Genomic DNA, 2,500 nt, shown 5'->3' with positions numbered 1-2,500 from the left:
ATTTCACTCACGAGCTGTTGGATGTCTCGAGGCTATAGTAGATCATTTGCTTGCGGAGCCGCACAGTGGGACTGAACCCAAATCCACGTGCTTGCGAAGTAAGCTTCTTAACCACATAGCCAAGCCTGCATGTGTGTGTGTGAGAGAGAGGGGGAAAGTGTATATTACGTGTGAGAGTATATGTGCGAACCTATAATTGCTTATGAGTATGTGTGTGTGTGTGTGTGTGTGTGTGTGTGTGAGAGAGAGAGAGAGAGAGAGAGAGAGATTGTGAAGCTAATGGCAATTATAGATCGGTTGTATATAAATTCTAATTTATTTTATTGATTGTGTCTATTGTTGGTGCAAAATGTAAATTCGAAAATATTGTTTGCAACAATCATGAAACATGGTCGAAACAGATGTTTCATCTCAATTATTTTACATTTGCTAAAATAAAAGAAGTAAAAAATGAATAAAGATGAACATAAAAATCAAAAATAAAAAACAAATAGTGCATATTGATTGATCCTTGATTGTGAGCTGCTGACTACGTTTCTGTAAAATGCTATCGGTTCCCAACGTGTTTGTGAGCAGATCCCTAAGGATTAAAAGTGGGTCCGCAATCGAGGTAACGTTGAGAATCCGAGGAAAGTGGAAAGATTTTGAAGAGGCTGCAGTGTAAAATGTGTATTGTTACTCACGATAAGTGCTCATGGCTGCCGCCGTAGAAGCTCTCTGATTGGCCACACTCATAGGGTTTGGGTTCATTTTAAGCATCGGTAAGTCGACGTCTGTAGAGAGAAAAAGTTAGTGGGAAGGGACTTTCAGAGGGTTGATCATTATGGAAAGAAAGGATTAGGTGAAGTGGCAGTGAGTATGGGAGTGGTGAGGGGCGGGCAGCGTGTGAGGGTGGGGTTGGGGCACAGTTTGAATGACGAGAAGAGAAGAAACGGAGGTATTGAAACATCCAACTTAGTTTCAAAGAGTAAAAGTTGGTAAAATAATGAAAGAATAGTGGAGAGACAGAGACGAAAAAGTGATGGTGTGGAAGAGAGAGGTTGGAGGAGGGGGTGACTATTTCTAAACCCCCACCACCACCACCACCACTAAAGCCTTTTCTGTGGGGGCAACCACGAGGGAAAGCAAGGCTCATGACCCTTTAAATGTCTGATAAGAGGGAAGGGAATCCTGCCCCGAATGCTTGCAATAGAATGAAATCCGTGAAAAGGGATGGGTGGGGTGGTGAATGGTTTTGAGTCTTATTTCTCCAAGAAAAAGAAAAATAAATAATAAAAAAAAAGCTAGTATTAAAATTTAGCTTCCGAACAAGAGATTGAGCGTTCGAATTTATGGAAACTACCATGTAGCCCTCCGACGTCTGAAATATAATAGCCAAATCTTCCTCAAAATCCTACCCGAACGACGAAACAAAGAAGGATATATTGGATAATTAAATTCTCGATATATGTATATGGTGTGTGTATGTGTATGTGTGTGTGTGAGAGAGAGAGAGAGAGAGAGAGAGAGAGAGAGAGAGAGAGAGAGAGAGAGAGAGAGACAGAGTATGTGTGTGTGTGTGTGTTTACTAAAATTAACACTAAGAAGGTTGCGGAAAGACCGTAATCCTAAGGAACCCCCATGCTTAAATAAACACATTGACCTCTCATACCTCCTGACATTATGCTTACACACACACACACACACGCCTTTGATAACCGGTCTTTTCATTTAAGGCTGAGCTCGGACTAAACGACAGAGTTTGTGCCAAAGCAAAGAAGTCGTTGCGAACAAAACGAAGCAATATTTCAACCCAAGGACACGGCATACGATGCGCATTTGAAAACGTATGCAGACATACATAGATATACACGCACGCACACACATATCATGTTCATCTGTATATAAAGGTGTGTGTATATATGCATGCATACATACGTGGAATAAAGACAGTCAGTACACTTATGGGAACAGCCGGCCACCGAATTTCTGTCAACCATCTGGGAGCAAGTTATTAAGTTTAATTTATGTGTGTTAGTATATTTACTATATATATATATATATATATATATATATAACATGTCCCTGTAATGTCCTCTCTGATATCGCTCTCACGGCAGTAAAGGAAAACATCACCGCCATCTTCACCACCACCACCACCACCACCACCATCATCATCATCATCATTAATATTTCATTTATGCACAACAGATTAGACTGTTGGAAAAACTTCTTTACCATCGGGCTACAACGAATAACCTCAGATGCTAAGAACCTTCCTAATTTTCCTAACAGTCCCTAGGATAATAATCACCGTCATTATTGTCATTATTATTATTATCATTATTATTATTATTATTATTATTATTATTATTAGTAGTAGTAGTAGTAGTAGTAGTAGTAGTAGTAGTAGTAGTAGTAGTAGTAGAGAGATTTAGCCCAGTGAAGAAAAAGCTTCAGCGTGCCCAGTGGATTCTTGTAAAAAAAATATCCTGGCACACTGAAGCTAGCAATCTTGCTG

The 2,500-nt window shown here is 39.8% G+C and overlaps 1 protein-coding gene across 11 annotated transcripts in view; it reads right to left on the bottom strand.

The window, feature by feature from the left end:
• The window catches only part of LOC106884251 (RNA-binding protein 24), a 119,933-nt gene that overhangs the window by 49,108 nt on the left and 68,325 nt on the right, over nt 1-2,500 (bottom strand). For 7 of the 11 annotated variants that reach the window (XM_089351756.1, XM_089351757.1, XM_089351761.1 and 4 more), the window contains one exon: nt 684-773. The exons of the other annotated variants lie outside the window; for them this stretch is intronic. In XM_089351756.1, the coding sequence (XP_089207882.1) occupies nt 684-773 (90 nt within the window). The remainder of the gene's footprint in view (nt 1-683; nt 774-2,500) is intronic. 11 annotated transcript variants of the gene reach the window in all.

This window comes from Octopus bimaculoides, chromosome 4 (genome assembly GCF_046866305.1).
Source record: "Octopus bimaculoides isolate indiv1 chromosome 4, ASM4686630v1, whole genome shotgun sequence".
NCBI lineage: Eukaryota > Metazoa > Mollusca > Cephalopoda > Octopoda > Octopodidae > Octopus > Octopus bimaculoides.
Note: the sequence above shows the minus strand (reverse complement) of the source record. Positions and strands in the feature narration are given on the sequence as shown.